At 42.2% G+C, this 25,236-nt stretch overlaps 1 protein-coding gene across 6 annotated transcripts in view; it reads right to left on the reverse strand.

The window, feature by feature from the left end:
* Window positions 1-2,134: 2,134 nt before the first annotated feature.
* ENTPD1 (ectonucleoside triphosphate diphosphohydrolase 1) overlaps window positions 2,135-25,236 on the reverse strand; it is a 133,459-nt gene continuing 110,357 nt past the window's right edge. For 5 of the 6 annotated variants that reach the window (XM_088020075.1, XM_028098661.2, XM_088020076.1 and 2 more), the window contains 3 exons: window positions 14,051-14,167; window positions 9,454-9,591; window positions 4,713-7,358 (listed from right to left, as the gene is read on the reverse strand). In XM_088020075.1, coding sequence (XP_087876201.1) covers window positions 7,152-7,358; window positions 9,454-9,591; window positions 14,051-14,167 — 462 coding nt within the window. In that variant the 3' untranslated portion in view covers window positions 4,713-7,151. The other variant, XR_003608366.2, reaches the window with a different exon arrangement.

Raw genomic sequence — 25,236 nt, forward strand, 5'->3', positions numbered from 1 at the left:
GATGTGTAAGAGAAAGAGGAAAGAGGAAGCTTTGTAAATTGCCCCTGAGCTGGCCACTGGAACAGGCTGCCAAATGACATATGGCAGTCAGGCGGAAGATGACCACTTACCTGAGAGCCAGTGGAAGGAACTCCATGGGATGCTTAAGTAATCTAGGCCTTTGATACTCAAAGTGTGCCTGGACAGCAGCACTGGCATTACCAGGCCGCCTGTTGGGAATGGGGATCCTCAGCCTCACCCCAGACCTACTGAATCATTTTTTATTAATTAAAATTAATTTCTGTTTCAACAAGATTCCTAGGTGAGTTACACACACATTAAATTTTGATAAGCATGACCATTTTTTAAAAGATTTTACTTATTTGAGAGAGAGAGCGAGAGCAGGAACACAAGCAGGGGGGGTGGGAGAGGGAGAAGCAGGCTTTCCGCTGAGCAGGGAGCCCGATGCAGGGCTCAATCCCAGGACCCTGAGATCATGATCTGCGCCGAAGGCATATACTTAACCCACTGAGCCACCCGGGTGCTCTGATAAGCATGACCTTTTAAGGTAGATTCTTATCCTTAAAATTCTAATTAAATAATATGTGTGATCAAGTGCTGTGTGGTGAACTATACAGAAATTAATGCATGGTCCAAGAAGGAAACATTCAATGTAGGTAATGCAAGGAGGTATCATTGAGGACCCAGGATTTGAGCTGGTCCTGAAGAGCTGGAGGAAGATATAGGTCATGTCAAGAGATAATGAAATAAGTACACCAAAGTAGAAATAGTGGTATGGACCAGCCTTCCTGCAGTGGAGAGGGAGATTAACTAGGACTATTACCTTAGTTCCTGCTAAAATACCCCATGAGGCCAACTTTTCAGAAAGAAATAAGTCACTTACCTTTCTCTGAGGATCTTAAGCCAGACATGGAAGAGAAGGGTCTGAGGTCTAATGCAGGCCTAGGCCAAGGGCTGCAATAGCACAGGGAAGCAGCAGTTTATTCTGACTTGGAGGTGTGAACAAGGCTTCACTACAGGCATTTGAGCTGAGGTAGAGTAGGGCAAAGGTGTTCTAAGTTGAGCAAATAACCTGAACAGTGTTGGGTGAAGAAGCAGTCTACCCTGTCTGGAGTGTAGGTAACATCAGAGGGGTGGAGTGGGATGAAGCCTGGAGAGAGCTTTACAGGCATGGCTCAAAATGCTTAAATGTTGGGCACCTGGGTGGCTCAGATGGTTAAGCGTCTGCCTTCGGCTCAGGTCATGATCCCAGGGTCCTGGGATCGAGTCCCGCATCGGGCTCTCTGCTCAGCGGGGAGCCTGCTTCTCCCTCTGCTTCTCTCTCTCTCTCTCCCTCTGTCTCTCATGAATGGATAAATAAAATCTTAAAAAAAAACAAACAAACTTAAATGTCTCTTGGAAAGTTTGACCTTATTTTGTAGGCAATGGAAAGCCACTGGTAATTTTAGTTAGGGGGCAATGTGATAAAGCCTGCAATTTTTTTTTAAGATTTTATTTATTTATTTGAGAGAGAGCAGAGGGAGAGGGACAAGCAGACTCTGCACTGAGCATGGAGCCTGATGCAGGGGCTCCATCTCACAACCCTGGGATCATGACCTGAGCCGAAATTAAGAATTGGATGTTTAATGGACTGGGAGCCACCCAGGTGCCCTAAAGCCCGTTTTTTATAAAGCTTATTCTGGCATTAATAGATTGGAGACAAAACCACCATTCCTGGTGGCAGGTCTTATTGGGGTGATAATGATAAGACTGGAAAGGGGAATCAAAATGAAAACTGTTGCAAAGGCAAAATACACAGGTGCTATTGATGAAGTTGATGAAGTCCTGGTTACTTGACACAGTGGTGTCGTTAAGGCGGGGCAGGTTTAAGAGGAAAAATAGAGTTTGGTTTTGGTCATTCTAAATACACAGTGTTCCCCATCTAGCTCCCAGGGTTGCCTCGCCTTTCTTCTTAGAACTTCATTATAAGGAGTGAGGCTGTTTCTTAGGTGACCGTATCTCATTTGTCATTGATCCGTGTTCTCTGGTGAGCTTTGCTATTCACTATACATTCAACAGGGATATAAAAACAAAAAGTCAACTCAGGTGTTGATGAGGGTGATGCCATCACTGTATCAATTTAAATTTAGACATTTATTTAAAATAGATAAACGCAAAAGGCATAGCAATGCTTCTATCACATGTACAGTCTTAAATACCACTTTCCTAGAGAAGGTTCATGGAGATACTCCTTCCCCCATTAAAAAATCCATTCTCCCTGTGATAAAACCAAATGTACTCAGTTGTATTAGATTCATGTACACATAAAAACTTGGGTAGTTAACTACACATTGTCCTAAACACATAAAATAATTTAAACAGATCTATGTTCTCTTAGGAAATCCAGAATAGAGAGGCTTTTTTAGAATATGAGGCTAATTTGCGAGCTGCTACAGCATCCTGATGAAGGCTGTGGAAAGAAGTTGAAGACTGATGACATCTTGGAAGTAATGACATTTTTAAAAAAGAATATTCCTTGGCAAGATAAGTGGACTGTAATTGATAGAAAACACCCTTTATGTTTTAGTTAATGAGACACTGTGGTAGGTTCAATCGCTGTGCCCATTGTTTCACTCCTCTTCTGTATTAGAATGAGTCATCCATGTCCTTTGCCATATGACCTAGCCACTCCTTCCAGTATTTCTCCAACTTGCTAATTGTTGGGCTTGTTCATATGACTTATTTTGGTCAGTAGAATGTAGATGAGAGTGACAGGGGCCTGTCCTGGCCAAGGCTGTAAGAGGCATCCTGTTCCATCTTCCTCTCTGGTGTCCTTGCCATTCGTTTTTTGTAAGAGATACAAGATACAGGAGCAGGCCTGAACCACACCTACTGCCTGAAGGAGCACTACCCAGCTGATGCAGATCCATGAACACGAAAAAGTTGATTGTGGTAAGCCACTGAAACTCTAAGGTTATTATAATAAGTTTAAAAGATAAAACTCACACAAACTGAAAAGAAATATGGTTAGTGAGCACAACTAACCATAAGCAACTGTCCTATTCTAACAAGATAGCAACTATTAGAATCTGAATCAGAGAGGGACCAGACCAGTCTGGGTGAAATTCAGCTCATCTTTCAAACTGACAATGAGAATATATTTTAATAGTAATTTTAATATAACAATATGGTAATCTTTGTGAGCTATTAAGAAACATTTATTTTAATATTCAAATTTACAATTTGACTATAGAATATAATCATCAAAATTATCTTGTATCATCTTTGAATCCAGATTGCATTTTCCAAAGGTCTTTCAGCAGGCGTCTTGGCCTGAATAACAGGCATCTCTGCCTTCACAAAAAAGGCAACAAAATCTGAGGAGTAAAGTGAAATTCAGAGCTGAGATCTTAAAGAAGAATAATGTCTAAGAATATTTTAACTTCATATATAATAAATAATAGCAAGATGTTACAGTATCTATAGCTGTTTTTTTTTAATTTCCCCTCAATAGAAAGACAAAATATTGCCTGTCTTTTTAGCTTTGAATGTATTTTTAGACATATGCTGTCCAATGTAGTAGTGACTAGTCATACATGGCTCTCCATCACTTACAGTGTAGCTAGTCCTGATTAAGATGTGCTGTAACTGCAATATATGCAACAGCTTTCAAAACTTAATATGAAAAGCAAATATTAATAGTTTTTATGTAAACTACATGTTGAAATGATAATACCTTGGATATACTCACTTTTTTTTAAAGATATTTTTTATTTATTTGACAGAGAGATAGCACAAGTAGGCAGAATGGCAGGCAGAGGGAAAGGGAGAAGCAGGCCCCCAGCTGAGCAGGGAGCCTGATGCAGGGCTTGATCCCAGGACCCTGGGATCATGACCTGAGCTGAAGGCAGCCGCTTAACCGACTGAGCTACCCGGGTGCCCCAGATATAGTCACTTTCTTAAACTCTTCTTAGTTCTCTGGTTTGATTGCACCTTCTTTTACTTGTTGACTGATACAACATTAGAATGAAGTATACTTTTTTTTAAGATTTTATTTAAAGAGTGAGTGAGAGAGAGCGTGAGCACGAGTGGGGTGGGGTGGGGCACAGGGAGAGGGAGAAGCAGACTCCCTGCTGATCCCAGGACCCTGAGATCATGACCTGAGCCAAAGGCAGACGCTTAACCGACTGAGCCACCCAGACGCCCCAGAATGAAGTACTTTTAAAAACTTTTATTTATATTACATTTTATATTTCTTATTAAGAATTGGGTAAAGTGAAAATTCTCTCTCTCTCTCTCTCTCTCTCTCTCTCACACACACACACACACACACACACAGCCTACTCAAGTAACTTCATTCTTTTGTCTACAGAAGTAACCATTTCTGATGTTTTCCCCTTATGGGTTCATAGAAAAAAGTTACCCACCTTCTAAGGGAATGGTAGAACCAAGTTTAGGTGAATGGCTGGGAAGGAATGGTAATCATTTATAACCAGTGGCCAATTCAATATTAAAATCAGTTGACAGTGACCCATTTTATTTGGCCCTTCTCATCTAGAATGGCTGAAAGCAGATTCCTGAATCTGACACAAAACCATATTTCCCTCCAAAGGAAATGAGATTAGGTTGTGCCAGCTGATCATCTCCATGAGTTGAGACTTAAAACAAGTGGAATTTGACTCCCAAATACCTTAATGGATTTTTTTTTTTGGACCCAGGCTGCAAGACAAAAATGGAATAAGAAAAGGTTTCAGTTTATTGAAGGAAACTGGTGAATTCTAATTCTAACTTCCTGAGGGGCAGTGTTTAGAAAAGACAAAACAATAAACTTGGGGCAAAAGACATGAATTTGCATATCTACTCTATCATCTATTAGTTTGTGTGACCCTCATTCATAAAATGGAAATAGTACTTACACCCTCATGGGGTTTTATTAGAATAGAGAATGTGCATGACAGTGCTTTGTATACGTAGGCATAAGGAAGAAGGAAGCTGCCGTTGGCTCTATTTTATGACCTTTTATTTTCATTTTTATTTGATGCAGAATTGCTGTGCAGGGAGCAAGCATTATAATTAAGAAGCCAGGAATATGGGGAAATCCTTGATTAGCATCATACTCCATGTACGTTACCATAGTATGTGAACAGAATATCAGTGTTGCCATGACAGCCTTTGTGGACTTAAAGCAATATTAAATCACTAAGTCCATCAGGGAACAGGTCATCTGTCTACTTCCCTCTCTCTCATGGCCTGTATTCATACAGAGTTAAGTGTGTGCTTAGAAGTTACAAGGAGACAGTCTAGTATATTTGGGAAAGAAAATAATGGTTAAGTGCATTGCAGGCTTTCAGGTCAGCGACTTGGGCAAGTGAATTAACCTCTCTGAGCCTCAGTTTCTGGTTCTATGAAGTGGGAAGGGTAGTAGCTCCCTTCAGACTGTTGTGAGGATTAAATGAGAAAATGAATGTAATGCACTTGAGCACAGAGCATGGGACACAACAAATGCTCAATAAATACTAAGTGTAACAATATAACCACTAGCACTAGCAGAAAGAGTTTAAACATGTTCAAACTTGGCTTTGGGTTCCTAATCCAAGTACAACAAGTTCAACTGTGAGTAGCAGAAAAGAAAAACTTCCTGCCCACAGCTTTATAAGCTTGTATTCACCTTGATATTGTAAAAAATGACTTGGTTATTCAAGAGTGTTAGGACATTTGGCTTCCAGTTCGTGGGAAAGCTTTTCTTTCCTCACCCCAGTCCCACCCTACATCAATCAGCTCAGCAGTCTGTCCCCAGATCCAGAGATGGGGAGCTTGGGACAACTTTGGAGTGACACATCACCACTCCACCTGCTCACAGCAATCATTAAAGGAAGACAGTATAGGGTCTCTTCATGTTTCTGTGACAAGGTCCATAGCTGCTGCTTCTCCCACCAAATAGTCCATGGAATAAGTAAATAGAGCCCATACTTGTGCGACAGGGGTGGCAAGCACACTTTCAGATCTGGTTCCTGGCACACTTTGATGAGCAAATACCATGACAGTGGAAAGGCGTGTTGTAGCTCTCCCACTACATTAAACCCTGGGACAAAAAGATATGGCATGGCTTTAAAACTCAAGGGGCATCTTTGTGGTACAACTGATGAGCATATTTGGCTGTTAACTGGAAGTTCGGTGGTTTGAAACTACCCAGGGATGGTCTTGCCTCCAGCTAATTTCTTGGTGGGGAAAATATTCCAGAATTAGACGGTCGTGATGGTTGCATAACACTGCGAAGATGCGAAAGGTGGCTGAATTGTACACATTAAAATGGTGGACTTTATGTTATATATGTATGACTACAATAAAAATAAAACCCCAATAGATGCACTGAAGGATGCATTTTCCAAACTCTTCATTGTAATTGTATTTTTCTTCCTGACATGTATACCTACCATGTAGTATGCCCTGATAGCTGAATGCCTATATGTTACATTAGCTTTAAAAAAAAATCTCTGGTCTGAGGGGGGGGGTGTCCCACTCCATAGCATTTTGGCACCACTGAGGAATATATAACTAATCCACATCCCTGTTTTGGATTGGATTGAGTATCGTATAAACGATACAAGCACGTAAGTTCCCTTGCAAGACTCTTTGGCCCTAGCACATATTTGTCTAGTCTAGAAAATACTCCTGTGCAAACAGCAGGATGGGAATGAGATGTGTGTCTGCCTTCTCCAATGGCATTGTATGGCATTCTTAATAAATGGGCAATAGGAGAAAGAAAGGGTCTAAGTACAACTGAACCAGTTCCTGAGATCTTTTAGCCAGCACAACTTGCCAGTGCAGGACTCAGGACTCTGAGTTCTTCGGGACAAAGTCATGGTTGTTTTTTTATAAAGCAGAGATCATGAAAAGTAACAGGTCTTTAAGACCTACACAAGCACAGAGTACAAAAGAGAAACGGGGAGTTGAGGACTCACAAAAGAGACGATGTCTTCTGGGTAGTCCTTGAGGCAGAAGGTGGTGAATACCTTCCATGGAAAGGCTTCAGCAAAAGCCATGGAAGCTTCATGCTGGTCAAGACTGGCCTTGGTGAGCAAGGAAGGATGATCTTGTACACCACTGTGGAGGAAAGTGCTCCATGGGCAAGTTTTTTTCTCACTCTAGCCAGCAGATTTCAGCTGCTCCTGCTATACCATGTCTTTCCAGAAATATGAAGGCTTGTGAAAGATAAACAAACCAACAATGGCCACTGCAACCAGGATCAGGGAGAAGAGGACCATGAGGAAGACATAGGTGGAGTGGGAGAGAGGTGTGGACAACGGCTGCTCAGCTGGGATCATGTTGGTCAGGTTCAGCATGTAGCCCAGAGTCCACCCGACATTGCTGCTCTGGATCTGCAAACAGTGGGGAGAGGCTGTTGTTTCTGGTTTGAAGATGAAATGAGCTTTCATGCAATCGCATCCATAACACTGAGCAACAGGAGGTGGAGAGCACCACGTTCAGTTCTCTAACTGCATTACTTCTACATTCTAAGCTGGGAATATGGTTGTGGGGAAAATGGAGCCCAAGCGAGTGATGAGGGAGAGTTTGGAGTCTCACTGCTCTATTCCTGAAATTCAGAGGAATTTGGTAAATAACTGCCCAAGTCTCCTGCCTCTGCCTAGTAGAACTTACTTCGAACAGCCTTTGGAGATTTGCATTCCTCTTTGGTTGTTAGAGTAAATGTGGAGGGAAAAGCGTAGAAGGCAGGGTGGTGACAGAAAGCAGGCAAAGGATAAGAGAATAATGATTGTCCCTGGTCTCTTACGTCTACGTCAGGCCCAGGAATCTCATCCTTATGTAACCAGGATGTCTTTATGATTCAATGAGGGAAGACTGGGAAATAATCCCAGCAAGTCAGTGTTATGTTATGGAAGTTGGAAGACTGTACACATGTTTGAGAAAGGATTCTTCCTAAATGATAAGACATGCTCTGGCCCTGCCATCTTCCTAGGAGTATTTTCCAGTCACCTCCAAACATATTAGAATGTAGATAGTCTGTGAATAATAAATAATTTTGAAAATGTTTTTATTACATGAGTTGTGCATGGTCATGGTAGAAAAATCAGGACATACAGATAATCCTCAAAAAGAAAATAAAAACCAGCTACATTTCGCCACTCGGACAGAAGTCACTGCTATTATCTTCTTGCGACACATCCTTCCAGTCTTCTCTGTGCACGTTATATGTAGGATTATTCACTTAACAATACCTCTCTAAACATCAACCCCTGTCTCAAAAGATCATCACTGCATGAACTGCCTTCTATGTTTACTTTTACTCACTTTATCCAATTATTTATAAATCCTAGGAATGAAGTAACTGGATAAAATGACATTCATATTCTAAGGCTTTTAGCATATATTGCCAAAACAGTCTCCAAAGATTGTGCCAATTGACATTCCAACCAGTTTCTGTGTGGAAATGCCCCTCTCCCTTTAACCCTTACCAGGACCGGGAATTAATAATTTGTGAAAGGTCCGCTTCCCTTTAGAGGGGGCAGGAACCTTATCTGACGGCCTGTATCAAGGAAAGCTCCAGAGTTAGAGGAGTTACCACCTATGGTTTAGAAATACTAGATCATTCACTGAAGTCCAAAGAATGTAAATCACTCGCAAATTTGACATAGACATATCCTTCAGAGAAAAAAAAATTGTGATGAGAGGAAGACTAAGGATTAAATCAAGGAAAAGATTAGTATTTGGATTAGCAGTCAATATCAACAAGAGTGTAATGAAAATAGTATCCTTTAGGCTGCTACAGCCCTCTGCCTCAATATTTTGCTTTGCTTGAAGTCACCATATTTAATAAAGGGAGTTAATTGTTTTTGCCATTAGTGGGTATGGGTTTAAAAGGCAGAGAAGCACTGCTCTGGATACTTTTCAAGCAGTAGTTGATCATCAGTCAATGTAAATGTTTCTCTACGCCTGGGTGCCTGCAGGTGGCGCTATGGCAAAGCACCGCGGTGAGGTTGCTTGTGTAAGGCTCCCGCTAAACCTGACTTCTAAGCAAAGACCCCCACTCACAGTCAGTCATCTCCTTTATGCTAAGCTTGCAGATTAGTGAACCTTGAAGCTACAACCAACAAGGCCGTCAGCCCTTATGAGAAGCCATAATAATCAGTTCCAAGATCATGGAAGGGGCCTTTGGGATGGATGTTGAAGTCAGCAAACAGAATCATTGAGGCTACTGAAATACGGTTACGTTAAATATTTCACTGTTTCATAAGGAACTAGTCACTGTTACATGAGCAGAAAGGCGAGGCTGAGAAGGCAGGTAGCTCTCCTTCGACAGGATATCCTCAACATAGGAAGGCTTGACACAAAATATCTGCTTGGGGTTAGAGGTGAAATGGTAGAACAGGACATCAGGCTGACTCCTACCTCTTTCAAGCCCAAAGCTGCCTCCGTCACCCCATCTCCCCACAACCCGACAAGTACCCAAATTACCTTGCCCATGAAATGAATATTCTTCCAGGAATCAGCTGTGAAATGATAGCCACTCAGAAGGAGAGTTAGGATGTAGGCTCCAGAAAAGCAGTATTCACTCAGGTACTTCTCCTTCACGTCACCAAAAGAGGTCTTCAGCTGGAAGGGAAGGGAAGGAAATCTCACTCGTGTAAACGGGCACCTCCTCACGGCCCTCTTCGCCATTAGAGCTGATCAAGACAAGGGAAGGCCCAGCTCACCCAGGCGCGAGCGTGGGCTTCTCCAGAGAGCCCTGGCAGTGGGGCTACACTCCTTCAGTGGCGACAGGGCTATAGTTTAGGGTCTGTTAAGGAAACTTTTCCTCCACTGGGTTCTGTGGGATCTTAAGTGATCCAGGAAAACAGTGGTTTCCGTGACCTAGTAGTTTCCAAAACACGGACTTGCAGGATACCGCTTCACCCCTTCTGAAACTTCCGTTTCACAATCACGTTAGCATTTTAAAAACTGAAAAATCTTGCATGAAAGAAATCCATCAGTCTGTTTAATAGACTTTTCTATGTTCTCTTTTTAAGATTTTATTTATTTGTCAGAGAGACAGAGCGTGCGCACAAGTAGGCAGAGCGGCAGGCAGAGGGAGAGGGAGAAGCAGGCTCCCCGCTGAGCAGGGAGCCCGACGTGGGGCTCGATCCCAGGACCTGAGCTGAAGGCAGACGCTTAACAACTGAGACACCCAGGTGCCCCTGACTTTTCTGTGTTCTTGACCAGAGTCTGAGTTCAGAGCCTCTGAAGGAACTAGTGCATCTGACGCATGTTAAGGAAAGAGTGTCATAAAAAGCCTTGCCACTCCTGGGACGCCTGGGTGGCTCAGTCGTTAAGTGTCTGCCTTGGGCTCACGTCATGATCCCAGGGTCCTGGGATGGAGCCCCACATGGGGCTCCCTGCTCAGCGGGGAGTCTGCTTCTCCCTCTCCCTCTGCCCCTACCCCCACTCATGCTCTTTCTGTCTCAAATAAATAAAATCTTAAAAAAAAAAAAAAGCCTTGCACTCAGGTTAGCACCTGGGCTAGCAGCGTCGGGGTCTCCCAGGAGCTTGTTAGTCCTCGCTCCAGAACTACCAATGCAGAATGTGCTGTTTAATGCGATCCCCAGGTGATTACATGCCCAGTAATGTTTGAGAAACTCTACAACACAGTTTAGGACGCACTTTGCTCAGGACTGCTAACAGTGCCAACATCTCACCTTCTGCCCTCAGCCCTTACCTGACCTCTTTTTTTGCTTATGAGTCATGCAAAGGGGTCTTCTTGAGTCCTTCGTGTGTTTGCTCATCCTACTCCCAAACGAAAGCTGCCTGTTGACCCTTACCGCTCCTCCTGCTTAAATATATGCCCAGATGCCCACAGCTTGTTCTGCTCCTCTCTGACCCTCAGTAAGAGAACAACAGGCCAGAACATCTCTAGCTCAGCCCAGAGCTGTCTGCTGCCCTATTCCTCAGCCCTTGAAACAGGCATTCCCTCCTGGGCACCCTGGGCAGAGAGAGAACTAACATTTGTTAAGCATGTATCAAGGACTAAGAATCAGGCCAGATGTCCTATATGTAGGACCTCCTGGCTACCTGCCCACCCACACCACCACCCCACTTTTGCCCAGATTTCTCTCCCTTCCCAAGAAACACCCCATCTCTAAATGCCCTGCCGGCTGGGGTCGGTTTCCCACTTGGTTTCTGCCAGCCCCCAATCTCTGGAAGGCTAAGTCCATACCTAGCCTGCCTTGGCCTGCTCTGATGGAATTCTCTGAATGACCCAACCTGGAACTTGTCTTTTTCTCACAGTCCTAGGAACTACTCTTTGATCAACTCCTCTGCATGGGACATTTTCCCAAGACCTCGGTGTAACATCAGTGCTTATCCAGATCCTACCCCCTTCTTACAGTAACTGCGCTCTTTTTTTCCTTCATGGAAAGACTTCTCCTATTTGATGTAGTCTCAGCAGGCCCATCAAACAAAAAACCACTATGAAAGTCCAAGAATCCACTCGGGCCAGACTTGAAACTGCTGCAACCCACAGGTCCTTAAAAGCTGGCCTATCCCTTGGGGGAATGCCGTTTTGGTCTAATTTTCCTGAATTCTACAAAGTCCTACCCCCTCCTCTTCCTGGAAAGGTGTACATTGCCAAGCAGTCTAATCTGCTGAGGATTAATTATGATAATAGCCAAAAAATATGGAAGCCAAAGGCATCTACCTGGTTCATCAGTCCAGATCTGATCATCTTAATGCTTTGTGGACTCAACACTATGTTCTCTCCATATGGGGGGATGGTTTGCCTTTCTCTCTCATACTCCTCTCTCTGCGTCTCTCTCCTCTCTCCCTTCTATTCCTAGGGCAGTGGGACAGTACCGGCTTCTCTCCTCCTTGCCCATTGCCCCTTACCACTCCCCCATATGAAGGGGCATGGCAAGTCTTCAAGAACGGGATGCATTTCCCTAGAAAGGGTAAAAGTCCATGAGGTTGAATGTCAGGACCCAGAATACACAGAGAAACCCTAGTTAGTAGTATACACAGAATCTTACAGCATTGTAGGCTGACCAGAGATCTTGAGTGAACATATTTTCTGAGTGGAAAAGTGATTATTCTGGTTGTCAAAATTAGAGGGTTACCAACCCTCTAATTAACCTATTAGAAGACAAGCATGAAATGTCCCTTTCACTCACTTTCTTAACCTCTCCTCCTCAGGGATCCAAGGACTGGGGGCCCCCACAAGGATTTGGAGGACATCAGTAGGTGTAGTTTGCATTTTATTTCTCCCGCCAAAGCAGGGGCAGGCAGCACGATATAATATGTACAAAGCTTCTAGCTCACTTTTCAGCACATAATATGTGCCTAAAAATTGTCAGTTCTCTCTTGGCCAAAGGTGTCTAGACAGGACACTCCCAAACTCCAGTCACACAGGCGTAGCAGGAAAAGAGTTGCCCTGTAAGAGCATACTTGAAACCTATGCATTCCACCTGGATAGACAATGAAGCTGGGGAAAATGAACCCTGGGTCATAACACCCACCTCAACATCAAGGCTCTGGGTGAGGGTCTAGGTCTCACCCTGCAACTCCCCCCATCCCCTGCCAAAGATTTCAGAATTTCTCCCAGGTGCAGGCCCTAATGAGTCTACTTCCAGGACCCGTACAGGTCTGCATATAGGCACTGCCAACCTAGGGTAACCTGATGAAATTAAAACAAAACAAAAAAACAGACAAGGGTAAGAAAACAAAATGTGATAGAGCTTTCACTCTGAACAAGAAGTAATTTTTTTCCAGGGGCACCTGGGTGGCTCAGTGAGTGAAGTGTCCGACTCTTGATTTCAGCTCAGGCCTTAATCTAAGGGTCATGGGTTTGGGCCCTGCATTGGGCTCCACACTGGGCGTGAAACTTACTTAAAAAAAAAAGAAAGAAATAATTTTTTCCAAAAAGCAGCTTAAATCTACCTCCTTCACAGGCATACACTGAGGTTGTTTCAAGTTGCCTCGACTCCAAGATGCTCACCTTCGTCCATAGATCACTACCAGCTGCAAAAAGCCTCCCTCGAGTGTTTTGCAAACTGTCAAGTGCTATGGCATTTCGAGGGGCTCTTTTGGAAAGTCCTGAATCTTCTTCCTTCCCATTTTAACTCAGACAAAATACGGAGGGAGAAGTCCACGCTTCTGGCTCTTGCACAACCTTCCTTCCTCTGTCAGCGCCAAGGAGACTGCATCCATTTCTAGTTAATTACACCTCCTCAGAATGAAAATACCACTCATGTGGACAACGCTGTCAACTTAAAACAGCTGCCGTTGGGAGGCACCCTAGCTGATCTATTTTGATTAGGGTAGACCCCATACCTCTCTCCTCCCTGGAAACTTCCATCAGGTAGTACTCGATCTTGAATGACTCAGTGCCTCAGACAAGAAACAGTTGTGCTTCAAATTTATGAACAAGTAGGAGGTACTTGGGACCTAGGCGGGGAGAAAGGGTCTTACCACAATGGTGTTTAGAGCGGACTCTGAACTGCCAGTCTTCCTTGCTAATAAAACTCTGATTTGGGACTTGGGGAGAGGAATGTGCGACAATGTACCCAGCTCCAGAGAGTAGCTCAGGCTGGATCTGAGGCTCTAACCAGTCCTAAAATCCTGCTTTCCCAGCCAGTCCCAGCTAATGAGACGTAAGAGAAAGACTGCTATGGAGCTTCTGGGGTAGCTTCTGCTTTCTTGTTAAATGGAACAGATGTATCTGGCTCTGCCCTTCTTCTGACCTGGAACATAAGTGATCTCTGAAGCCACATCTTGTGTCCGTGAAGAAAACAGGCCTAACGACAGAATTGAAGAAGGAATGGTTGAGACAGAGTCAAACTGCTAACCTCCCACGAGTGCCACGGGCTGCCAGGCTCGGTGTCAGGTGAGAAAAGTAAGACCGTGTTGGCTTCAGCCGGAGTATGCCCACTTATCAAGAAAGGCCCATGGGCTCACTCCGGACTGAGTGCACCCTCTGGGCTCCTCTACCCTGTTTGCTGGATCTCTGTCCGGGTCGCAGGACTTGACGAGCAGACTCCCATCCTCTGTGCCGTCAAGGGCATAGCTGCTCTTTCTCATCACTTACCTCCTCCCAAGGCTGAGAGCAGAACTTTTCCATAGTCTCTGTCATCTTTTCCTGCGAGGGGGTTTCCTCTGAGGTAAAGTTTAAAAATTCCATCACATAGTAATAAGCCGAAAATGCCTGCAAGAGAAAATGCAGTTTTGCACTGTGTCCAACACAGAGGGACACTGACTCACTCTCCAGAAGGCTGAACCCCTGGTGAAGGTGCCTTGGAAGGCTCTGTTGAGTGAATTAATGAACCAAGTAATATTCCAGACCCAAAAGTTGTTTCTTTCCTGGAAGAGGTGTCACTTTGTTGCTGTTGCTTTACTGCTGACATGCATTTCTGAGCCACCTGGTAACTAACTGTCTCTATAATTTTAATGGAAGAGTCAGGGAGGAAAAAAAGTGAGGGGGGAGAAAAAAGAAAGGTTTAAAAAATCCCATCTTTAAAAAACTGTGTATTATATGTGAGCTTTTATAAATAAAAACTGGGAACTTCTATGCAGAGATATTAAGAGTTATCTCTGAATGGCAATTATAAGGCGTTTTCCTTTTTAGTTCTGCTTTTTTGGCTTATTTCTAGAATGTCCATGCACTGCTTTCTTTAAATATTAGTCAATCGTTATTTAACAAATATTTATTGAAGTCCATCATGAACTAAGAACAACTGAAATGTTTTTAAAAATCATTATTATGACCATACATGAGTACTATGGAAAAGGGTACAAATGAGTAAAAAGGAAAATAGTCAATTAAAATTCACAGGATAGGGGCTTGGAAGCGTTTTCGACAATACTGAGTTCCATGTCTTCACTTTCCACTCATTTTTCTCACCCTTCAGTTGAACTTTTGTGCCCCTCCTCCACTAACCTACCCACTCCAATGGCCACTTAGAAACAACGTGGATCAGGTTACTCCTCTACTTAAAAGCTTCAATGACTCCTAATTATACGTAGCAGCGTAAGTCCAAACTCTACCAGGTCTCTCAAAGCCAGGCATGCTCCAACCCTTCCCACCTTGCTAATCCCATCTCCTACCCCCGCCACGTGCACACGCCACCCCCCCCCCCCCCCCCGCAGGCCTTCGGTCACTGCCAAGGTTTGCTTCCCCAGGGGAGCACACCTGCTCTCCCTGCTGGTGCAATTCCCTTCACGTTGACTCAGAGAGGTTCTCTAATCATGCCCCTGGACTAGGACGCTGTCTTATTCCCTTTCACGGGACCCTGCTGCTTTCTTCCCTGCGGTTGCCACAGTCTAATTTGCTTTTGTTTGTGTTTCCGGTCTTCTGTCTGCTTGCCTTCTAGAATGCCAGCTCCACAATGGCAGGGACCACCGCTGCCTTGTTCTCGGCTGAATCTGCTGCACCGGCAAGGCACTTGGCACGTGGGGGAGCGTGACAGACGTGTAAGTGGCAGAAAACCGCTCTCTCTCAAATTCCTAGAGCGCAGCCTCGAACGTAAGAGACGCTGGGTGGATCTTTGTTGACTGAGAAACTGGATAGATCCAGAGACTGGATAGCTCCAGTATGCATAGCTAATGCCCAGAAATGTTCCCTCCTATCAATTAAAACCACTCAGAGCATTTTCCTCTAGTGAACTGACTGTGGGCCTGGAGGGAGAGGAGGACTTTTTAGGGTGTACTTTTAATTTTGTTGACATTGTTGTGTAAGAGCTTTTAACAGGAGATCTACCTTCTTAACAAATTTTTAAATGTACAATTCAGTATTGTTAACTATAAGGACAATGTTGTACAGCAGATCTCTAGAACTGAATCATCTTGAATAACTGAAACTTTACACCTATTAATTAGCAACTCCCCATTCCTCCTCTCCTCGGCCACCATTCTATTCACTGAACACATGGGGTGTCTTTGCATTTGTCTTTAATTTCTTTCATCGCTGTTTTGTAGTTTTCAGTGTACAAGTCTTTCTCCTCCTTAGTTAAGGTTATTAGTAAGTATTTTATTCCTTTTGAGGTTATTGTAAATGAGATTGTTCTCCTAGTTTCCTTTTCAGATAGTTCATTGTTAATGTATAGAAATGCAACTGATTTTTGGATGCTGATTTTGTACCCTGCAACTTTACTAAATTCATTTATTAGTTCTAACAACTTTCTTCTTTTTTTTTAATTGAAGTATAGTTGACACAATTTTACATCAGTTGCAGGTGTACAACAGTGATTCAGTGCATCTGTACATTACGTTAGGCCCACCGCAAGTGTAGCTCCCATCCATCACCATACAACACTATCACAATACCATTGACTATATTCCCTATGCTGTGCCATAACTAGAGGCCTCTATCTCCCACTCTCCTTCACCCATTTTGTGAAGGCAACCACCAAGTTTGTTCTCTGTATTTATGAGCCTAACAGGTAGGTTTCTTTTGCTGTGTGTGTAGACTTCAGGGTTTTCGTTACGTACAAGTCTTGTCATCTGTAAACAGAGACAATTTTACCTTTCTTTCTTTCTGATGTGGATCCCTTTTATTTCTCCGTGCCTAATTGCTCTGGTGAGTTCTTCCAGTACTACGCTGCATAAAAGTGGTGAGAGTGGGCATCCCTGCCTGGGTCTTGATCTCAGAGGAAAAGCTTACAGTTCTCACCACTGAGTACGATGGTAGCTGTGTGGTTTTTATATATGGCTTTTATTGTGTTGATGCAATTTCTTTCTATTTCTACTTTGTTGAAACTTATTATCATAAATGAGTGTTCAATTTTTTCAAATGCTTTTTCTGCATCTATTGAGATGTGTGGTTTTCATCCTTCCTGTTAATATGGTGTATCACACTAATTGATTTTGTATGTGGAGCCATCATTGCATCCCAGGGATAAATCCCACTTAGTCATGGTATATTATCCTTTTAATGGACTGTTGAATTCACCTTGCCAGTCTTTTATTTTGGTTGTTCCAAAGTGTGTTCTTTCATTTCCACATACCTGTGGATTTTCCAGTCTCCTTCTGCTATTGATTTCTAGTTTCATTCTACTGTGGTTAGAAAAGATACCTAATGGGGTGCCTGGGTGGCTCAGTTGTTAAGTGTCTGCCTTCAGCTCGGGTCATGATCCCAGGGTCCTGGGATTGAGGCCCGCATCGGGCTCTCTGCTCAGTGGGAGGCCTGCTTCTCCCTCTCCCACTCCCTCTGCTTGTGTTCCCTCTCTTGGTGTGTCTCTGTCAAATAAATAAATAAAATCTTAAAAAAAAAAAGAAAAAGAAAAGATACCTGGTATAATTTGTCGTCTTAAATTGTTGAGACTTGTTTTATGACCTAAGATGTGCTCTGTCTTAGAGAATATTCCATGTGCACTTGAGAAGAGTATATATTCTGCTGCTCTTGGGTGGAATGTTCTATATTTGTCTGTTAGATCTATATGGTCTACAGTGTGGTTCGATTCTGTGATTGTTCTATCCACTACTGACAGTGAGGCACTGAAGTCTCCTACTATTCTGGCATTGCCATCTCTTCCTCCATCAGTCCTGTCAATGTTTGCTTCAAAGATTCAGGGGCTCTGATTTGGGGTACATATATACTTTTGATTAATGTATCTTCCTGGTAAATTAACTCTTTATCATTATATAATGTCCTTCTTGGCCTCTTGTGACAATTTATGACTTAAAGTATATTTTGTCTGATATAAATATGACCACCCTTGTTTTCTTTTGGTTGGCGCTTGCATGGAATATCTTTTCCATCACTTCCCTTTGGCCTATGTGAGTTCCTTAAATCTAAAGTGAGTTTCTTGTGGAACATATGATTGGGTCTTTAAACTTTTTGTACAGTTTGATTTTTTTATAATGAGCATGTCTTAATTTTTACAATAAATATTTCCTTAAATTGTTACATTTCAAAAGACTTTCTGATATTACTCCTAGAGCTCATTCTACTGGCAAAGGGCTTAATGAGTTAAGCACCTAGAAATTCTCTTGCTTTTGCTAAGGTGTGACATGGGCTTTTTAAAGAAATAAAAATTATTTTTAAAAACATTAACAAACAGGGATGCCTGGGTGGCTCAGTCAGTTAAGCATCTGCCTTCGGCTCAGGTCATGATCTCAGGGTCCTGGGATCGAGTCCCACGTCAGGCCCCCTGCTCAGCAGGGAGCCTGCTTCTCCCTTTCCCTCTGTGATTCCTCTCAAATAAGTAAATAAAATCTTTAAAAAAAAATCAACAAAGAGAAAATTTGTGTAGGCAGATATAGCAAAATATCGAGCCTTCAGTGGGATACATAGCTTGTCAGCAGGAACTCCTGGTCTGTGCTACTGCCTACCCCCATAGCCCTGCATGCCATGGACTCTTGAAAATTTTCCCCAGTGGGGCACCTGGGTGGCTCAGTTGGTTAAGCATCTGACTCTTCTTTCAAAAATGTTGGATCACTTTATAACTGTAGGAGGGAATTTCTCCCGAAAGCTTAAAATATGTTCTATTTTCTGTGAGTCCCACAAATAGTCCATTATATGCCCCTCAAACGATGTTATTCATTTCTTCCAAAACCTGGAATCATTTCTTTCTAAACCCCTGAATCATATCTTCATCTTTACTCTTCCTAAAATTACCCCCATTTTCCTGTACTATAGGAATCTCTGAGTTTATAGATCATAAACCTCAAACAAAAGCATCTAATGATCACAAAGGTGATCTTTCAGCTTAGGGGAGAAAGCTTCTAAAATACTAGAGGCAAGTCTCCGGCCTGCCCACATGGAAAAACCCATTGAACTACTTTCAGGTCTCTGAACACACTTCATGTTTTCCCACCTCCAGGCTTCTGTGCGTGCTGGACATCTCACTAGAATATTCCAAATACTGAAGTTCTTTTACTGAGAATATACAATATTCTAGGCACTCTAGCAGTAATATATCTAGCAGGCCTAAAAATGAAAAGATGACATGTACACCATCCCTGCCTTCCAGGGCCTCAGGACATAGTTGGGGAGACAGATATATCAACCTATAAAGACAATACCCATTCTTGCCAGCCAAATTTTGTGCAACTTTTAACCTACACAGAATGCAATACATGCATTCCTGTTCAATTTAACTGAGCTGGTTTCAGTGCAGCATCTATCCTCTCTCAAAATTTTGTTTCTGTGGTATCAATTGCCCACCCTCCTCCCTGTCCTCCAACTTTAGAACATCTCCCAGGGAGTTGTTTACTTTCACATGGCTTCTAAAACTATGCTCATTAAAATCACCAGTAACCTCCTAATTGGCAAAATCAATAGCCATTTTATTTTCATTCCACCTCTTCCTTGACTTTTGGCTGCATATCATGCATGCCTGCATTCATTCAAAAACTATTGGCTAAATAACAACTATGTTCCAAGAAGTGATGGAAACAGATGAGAATCCCCACCCTCTAGTGGAAGACAGTGCAACTCAAACAAGTAACAGATGGTATGATGGACAGATAGATAAATTCTATAAAAATACTTTTGTTACATATTCTACATACATAGAGCCTTTATTCAGATTAGAGAAGTACAGAATAGGCATAGTTCATTAATTTCTTCTAATCCAGATACAATTAATTTCAGGGGTCACTTTTTTTTTTTCATAAGAACTGTTGCCTAGTAATACAACTGACACTCCCATCTTTATCACGTTTCCAGGGAAACAAATCCAGAAAAGTAACCCAAAGCCACATTTGTCTGTAAAGGAAGAAAGGGGGTTTATCAAGTCATTTTCCAAAGATCCAATCAAAAACATATTTCTAGCACTTTGGAGTAGAGACTAAATGAAGCACTCATAGTCACAGAAGGGACAAGTATTACAGTCTAGCCCCAGGTTCTGCCCCAAACTGGACCACTTGACTTGTTCCCCTACCCTCCCCCATCTAACTTCATTACTCATGCTAACTCGCTTCTCTAGCATGGCCTGCCTGTTTTTATTACTAGATACTAGGTTTGCTCTGCCCTGGCAGGAAGCATCTTAGAGGCAGGTGTGGCATCAATTTCAGGGTCATCTGTCTCTGGCACATGTGTCTACATTTGCTTTCCATACCCATAAAGAGACTGACCTCTAACATTTGTGTGGTGTTCAATCCCAGCCATTGGCCTGCTTGGGCTCATGGTTCTACTTTAATCTCTACTTTCTGTGTACCTTTTGTTCTAGATTAAGGGCTCTTAACATGGGGCTCACAGGTCCATCTCAAGAAATCATGATGTCTTTTAAATTGTATGCAAAAATTTCAACACGCCTTTAAATGTCAATTTTTCTGTTTAGACGATCCTTAGCTTTCAACACATTCTCCAGAGTCTTGTTATCTCTTGAAGAGCTAAGAATGACTGGTCTATTGAAGACATTATGCTAAGTGAAATAAACCAATCACAAAAAGACAAATATATGATTCCACTTATATGAGATACCTGGAATAGTCAAATTCATAACGACTGAAAGTAGAATGGTGATTGTAAGGGACTGAGGGGGAAGAGGAGTTGGGAATTAGTGTTTTGTTTAATGATGGAGTTTCTGTTTGGGAAGACAAAAAAAGCCTTGGAGGTAGATGGTGGTGATGGATGTACAACAATGTAAATGTATGTAATGCCACAAAACTATACTCTTTGAAGTAGTGAAAATGGTCAGTTTTCTATTATGTATATTTTACCACACACACACACACACACACACACACACACACACACACACACACACACACACAAGAATGGTTGCTCCAGACAACCTTGATATTTTGCTTCCAGGTGTTGTCTTGATTATGCAGGTTATGATTTAGAGTCCTCTCTCAAAAGAGAATCAAATAAGCAATATGCAACTGTAGAATAATGCCATTATATAAGGAATAGAAAATAAAATAAATACAAATATGCCAGGGCGCCTGGGTGGCTCAGTTGATTGGGTGTTTGCCTTCGGCTCAGGTCATGATCCTGGAGTCCTGGGATCGAGCCCCGTGTTGGGCTCCCTGCTTGGTGGGGAGTCTGCTTCTCCCTCTGCCCTTCACCCTGCTCGTGCTCTCTCTCACTCACTCTCTCTCTCAAATAAATAAATAAAATCTTTAAAAAAAATACAAATATGCCCTTCTAACTATTAGAAACACCTGAATCAAATTTGAAGTAATGTTTAAAAACTCTCTCCCTTATAGATTTTTTTAAATTTCTCAGATAATAATGTTACTTTTATATTCCATATAGAAATGGCTATTTCTCTGTAGCCACAGTAGAGATCAAGTCTTAGAATTAGAATCAAGGGCAAATCCTGATTGTTGTCTGAGCTGGGAATGTGTCTACTCATCTTTCTTTCTTGGACAGTTGTGCTCCAGAATAAGGTCATCTATTTCTCTTCCCCTGCTCCAGAACCAGTCCATTCATACTCATATTCATATTTATTTTTTTCATTTTATCTACCTGTCAATCTTTCTGAAAGTCTTCCATGTGTCGAGGACTGATAGTCTTCCTGTCTGTGTATGCTCTTCAGAAACATACTCAATTGAGTTTAATATCTAATGTGCCCTCTTAAATCCTTTGGAAAGGTTTCTTCTAGGGTAGTATATTGTTTACACTAACCTACAGTAAAATTGAACCCAGAAAAATTAAGCGCTAATGGGATGGGATGATGATGTTTATGATGAATTTTTTTTCCTTGATTTATTTATATTATGTGATGAAAAAGAAACCTTAACCCTATTCAGAATGCTTCTATTTTTAATCCCAAGAATGATACTGAATGACAAAACCCACCTTCTTCTTTTAATACCTCATAAGGATACACTGATCAAAATCAGATGGTTCAAGGACACATCACCAAGTTTCTTCCTATGGCTGTGGCAGATGACTCTTTGAAAGTCTTGAAGAAAAAAAAATCATCCTGATTCTGTTCTTGGGGTATGACTTGGGAGACTCAATACATCAGATGTTCTGTTTCCAGAATGGACCCAAAGGTGATTCTTGAGGGAAATGCTGACTCAGCTCTAAGAATCCCTGACCTTGCCTTTCAGTACTGGGGAGATGCCCTATACTACTGAGGTCAAAATCTGTGATCAGCTTCGTAATTTCCATATTAGGGATTAACCTTACCATATAAACCTTTACTTGATTGTTATCTATAACCCGTGGGCCCATATTTAAGCAGCAACTGAGAATAGTAACACTCTAGGCCATCTTTAGAGAACATAAAGCCTCAAAAGTTCACCTCCTCATCTTCCAATTTCCAGTTTAGATAATTAATATTTATGGAAGATGGACTTGAAAGATATTTGTCTCCCCCTTTTCCAGCCACTCTGAATTCTTTCTTTCTATCAAGTTGAATATCTATCAAAGACCTATACTGCCTCAGTCCATCACAGAATTGCTATGACTGAGTTGGCTTTTTAATATTATGCCTCTAGGTTACAGTTGCTATAAGAAATTGTGATTTTAAGAAATATGGTCAAAGACATTGTCTAATAAAATCTCCTTTATAAAATATCCTTGAGAAACAATTTTCGAATAGCTCTGCTTTGCCCTGGGACCTGGTATGCTATGCATAATAAAAACTATATCTGATTTTCCCCCTTGGCTACTAGGAAGCTCAGAGCTAAATACACACACACACACACACACACACACACACACACACACACACAGGTATATGTATACATATGGAAACAAACAAGTTTTTAATGTTCTTTAATTCCAGTTCCTTGAATTTTTTTATATTCTTTCTTGTTTATATAAGTGATATGATGTGATCTTTTAAAAATTTCCTAAATTACCTCATAAATAATTCCCTGCCGATGTTCCCTCTTCCTTTTGGGTGTTTCTAATTTGCCTACAAATTGGATTCTGTCTAGCAACCAATGTCGCCAAACTGAGAAAAAGAATTGACAGTTTTTCATACTCTATTTACAGAGTAAGAATTAATCACCAGTGCTGAATACAATTGTGGCAAACATTCCTTCCCTGCAAATTCTCTGTGGCTTGAGAGTACCCAGGCTAACTGGTCCTGGAAATAACTGGAATGCAACTGGATTTTTGTGTTGCAAATAGCTATGCTTCCAGGTGCAGGACTGGGCAGTGGGGACTTCTGCAGGTATAACAGCCTAGAAAAAGGACTGCTAGAAGAAAGAACTAACCTTACTAAGGGCCCACCTGGTGCTAGGGTATGTTAGCTTTCTGCTACTGGCAGATATGCTGGAGGTGGCTCTTACCCACTCACAAGAGCTAACTGTAAAAATTTCAAGAGTTTTGTGAGCCAGCTGGTGTTATGTTGATTAAACTAGACCATGGTAGTACTTACACCACGTAAATTGGCAGATGTCACAAACCAGCCCCTACATCCCCAGAGAGCTGGTTGGTAAACACTTACCTATCCACCACCATTGTCTGGATTATTACTCAAAATTAGCAAGGAGATAGGCATTTCTGTCCTCATTTTATAAATGAGGAAATAGACCCCCCCCAAAAAAACAATCTTTAGGCTTTAGGGAGAAATTACAGAGAGGGAAAAGTTCCGTAAGAGAAACTGCCAAAGCAGGAATAGGTAGAGGCACAGTGCTAACCAAAGGGCTATATGCAGAGGGAAAAGGTCCTCTTCAGAGGAAAGCAGTGAGCTAATGGGAGGAGACTGCCAAGCTGAGGTTCAGAAGGCTGTGAGGAGAACAATTTCAGTGAGGGACTAAGAGACCAAACAAAAAGGCATCCAAGGGGAGCGCAAGTCTCCTTCACCTCTTCCACTTCTCCCTACCCAGGTTGGAGGAATCACTTTCAAAGGTAAGAAATTCCACTACTGCCACCCTCCAGTAGAAAGGGTTTGCTCAAGCTTGAAGACAAGAATTGGGCTGTTTCCCAGGAGGTGAAGCTTTCAGAAAAGTTAAAAAGTCAGTACACAGCAGTATATTTCTTTTCCTTCAGAGATACGTCCTATCAAGGACTGGAATGAAAAGGGCTCTTGGCTGTTCCCAGCACCCCTAGCCACCTTCCTCCCTTTTGTGGCCCCCTCTTTTATCTTCCAGCAACTAGATTCAGGGCAAGGGTGTTGGCCCAAAAAAGTCCAATATGGGCCTTAAGTGCCAACTCAGCTATAGGGCAACCAGGTGAATTTCTAGTTTGTTCTCAATTTAGGTTTGGAGCTAAATAACCAAGTATTACTCTGCCAGGCATTGTCCTGGCATGTTATCTCCCTCAGGAACCTTGAGGGGAAGAGTAACTGTGGTCTGGGCCACGGTAAAGTTTAGCCTGAATCCACGGTACCGCCCATTGTTGTCTTCCCAGAGATGATAGGAATGAAGAGCTTGTATAGTTTATAAGTGGCAAAGCCAGATTTTAAACCGGGTGCAATTACTACAGGGCCTGTGCTCTATCCAGGGAGCTATTTCTGTGACACTGGGCTGAGCCAGGAGACTTGGGAGAAAATCTCCTGCTGGGGTCCCATAGGAGAGTTGAACCTCCCTTCTCACATGCTGATCTGTTCTCTGAAAAAGGGAGAAGGAGTGTGAAGGCAGACAAAAGCCCTTGTTTCTATGCATGATATCTTAAGTAATTAATGAGATAATGTATATACATTATTTAGTCAATAACTGCCTCTTGACTGATGGTAGCTAATTTTGCAATATACTACTATGATTATAATAATGCTTCATCTCCAGGACCAAAATATGAAATTTGAATTATGAGTAGATCAAGGAGCACCTCTTCTACCTCTGCTCAAATATTTTATCTTATTCTAGAGTAATTAAGAAGAAACTGGCACTGGGATTCAAAGAGTCCCCCAGCTGTTCAAAATGTAATGCAAATGATGCTATCTTCAATATTTCCTTGGGATTTCTTGAATTTCTAACTTCAGTTTATAGAGGAAAGCCTTTAGCAGAGACATCTAACTGCTGCCTCTCCTTCTTCTGACATTAAGAAGCCAACTATGGCAGATCCCAATGGGTGCGCCTACCCAACAGCCAGCTCCTTCTTCTGGCTTACAGATTCCTGATCTCACCCATGTAGAGGAAAGCAATATATGTAGGAAAGACTCCCCAGTTCCAGGGATGAACAGTTATTAGTCTAAACCAAACATAGTAATCCATTCCCCTTTATCACAGGTTGGTTTAGAAGTGTGTATTTCACCAAATTCTGGCCAATGGCATCTTTTTGTTGGCACTACTGAAAAATTGGACAGAGATGTATGCAAGAGAAACTTTTCTTTTTTTGCATGTGGAACAGTAGCTGCCATCTTAGCACCACAAAAAAAGGCCAAGAAGATAATAGAAAAGCTGATCCCAAGTCCTGACATTGTT

The sequence above is a fragment of the Eumetopias jubatus genome, unplaced genomic scaffold (genome assembly GCF_037043125.1).
Source record: "Eumetopias jubatus isolate StellerSeaLion01/CBP00866 unplaced genomic scaffold, mEumJub1_p1.0 scaffold_17, whole genome shotgun sequence".
Classification (NCBI taxonomy): Eukaryota; Metazoa; Chordata; class Mammalia; order Carnivora; family Otariidae; genus Eumetopias; species Eumetopias jubatus.